Source organism: Myotis davidii, unplaced genomic scaffold (assembly GCF_000327345.1).
Source record: "Myotis davidii unplaced genomic scaffold, ASM32734v1 scaffold428, whole genome shotgun sequence".
Lineage (NCBI taxonomy): Eukaryota > Metazoa > Chordata > Mammalia > Chiroptera > Vespertilionidae > Myotis > Myotis davidii.
In genome coordinates this window covers 2,366,155-2,368,010 of record NW_006299834.1, presented here as the reverse complement: position 1 = coordinate 2,368,010, position 1,856 = coordinate 2,366,155, and the positions used below count along the sequence as shown (strand labels likewise).

At 54.4% G+C, this 1,856-nt stretch overlaps 1 protein-coding gene across 1 annotated transcript in view; it reads left to right on the top strand.

Moving 5' to 3' along the window:
• Positions 1-1,856, top strand: part of ZC3H7B (zinc finger CCCH-type containing 7B) — a 24,644-nt gene that overhangs the window by 12,269 nt on the left and 10,519 nt on the right. Inside the window, 2 exon segments of the mRNA XM_015571914.1 lie at positions 129-290; positions 1,661-1,856. Of these exon segments, the coding sequence (XP_015427400.1) occupies positions 129-290; positions 1,661-1,856 (358 nt within the window).

Here is a 1,856-nt window from a genome sequence, read left to right as displayed (position 1 = left end):
GGGGGCCCAGGTGCAAGAGGCAGGTTTGGAGACGGGGCCGATTCCCTCTGCTTGGGCCTGTCAGCCCTCAGCCTTCGGTTCTGCTCCCGGAGTCCCGTCCCTACATCCCTATCCCCCTGCACCCACAGGCCCCCGGGCAGGTGACTACACCTACCGCGAGGGCCTGGAGCACAAGTGCAAGCGGGACCTCCTGCTGGGCCGGCTCCGGAGCTCTGAGGACCAGACCTGGAAGCGGATCCGGCCCCGGCCCACCAAGACCAGCTTCGTGGGCTCCTACTACCTGTGCAAAGGTGGGTGGTCCGCGACAGGCAGCTTCGCACGCCAGGCTGCTGCCCTGCTCCTCACAGGGGGCAGGTGGGCAGAGCAGGTGTGGCCCATTGAGGGTGAATCCCACATCCAGAGAGCGTCTCCCGCCCGGACCAGCTCTGCAGACGGGCGGGGACATTCGGGAGTTCCGTTCGAGCTGGTGGCCGCCCAGTTGGTGGAGAGCTAGCCTGCTACTGCGGCAGGGCCCCCAGCTGTGGGAAGGTGCGGAAAGCATCGTGTACAGCATTGAGGACTGGGACATAGTAAGGCTCGATAAATGTTAGCTTTTATTTTATTTTATTTTTTTTGTATTTATATTTCGTTAACCCTCACTCGAGGATATTTTTCCATTGGTCTTTTATAGAGCAGTGGTTCTCAACATTCTGGCCCTTTAAATACAGTTCCTCATGTTGTGACCCAACCATAAAATTATTTTTGTTGCTACTTCATAACTGTAACGTTGCTACTCTTATGAATCGTCATGTAAATATCTGATATGCAGGAGGTCTTAGGCGACCCCTGTGAAAGGGTTGTTCGACCCCCAAAGGGGTCACGGCCCACAGGTTGAGAACCACTGTTTTAGAGCTAGTGGGAGAGGGAAAGACAGAGAGAAACATCGATGTAAGAGATGTTTACACATTGATGGGTTGCCTCCTGCACATGCCCTGACCAGGGCCCGGGCTGGGGAGGAGCCTGCAACCAAGGTACGTGCCCTTGATTGGAATCGAACCCGGGACCCTTTGGTCCACAGGCCGACGCTCTATCCACTGAGCAAGACTGGCCAGGACAATAAATGTTAGTTTTTAAAAAGTATTCTGTTGCCATTGCCCTCATGCCTGGCTCATGCCAACTTGGTTGAAATTTAATAGACGGTTATATACCTTACATGCTTCTATTCCTCACCCAAGCGTCTTGGTGCATCTCCACAGCAATATACGACAGTCACAGTATTGTTAAGTGCTTTCTATTGTACCTACCGTCACGCAGCCTCAGACTCTGGGTGGAGCCTGATGATAGCCATGTTTTGCAGATGAAGATGTGACTCCCCACCCCCACCCACCCGGGTGTAGAGCAAAGAGGAGGCCGCCCCTCCCCAGTCCTCGTGGCAGGCAGGGCACCGCCCAAACAAAAATTTCAATTTTTTTTCTTTAATCCACATGAATACTTCAAGCTTGAATGTTCAGCAATCAGCATATTACACCCCCATGCTTGAATCTAAAACACACACAAACTTAAATAGTTTTCCTAAATATCACGGTTCAGGACTCAACCCCCGGGCCGCAGCGGCGGTCCTGGGGGCGCTGGGGGCCACCTTCCCGCCTGGCAGAACGTGTGTCCTGTTGCCTCTTTGCAGACATGATTAACAAGCAGGACTGTAAGTACGGGGATAACTGCACCTTCGCCTACCATCAGGAGGAGATCGACGTGTGGACCGAGGAGCGCAAGGGCACCCTCAACCGCGACCTGCTCTTCGACCCGCTGGGGGGCGTCAAGCGCGGCAGCCTCACCATTGCCAAGCTCCTTAAGGAGCACCAGGGCATCTTCACGTT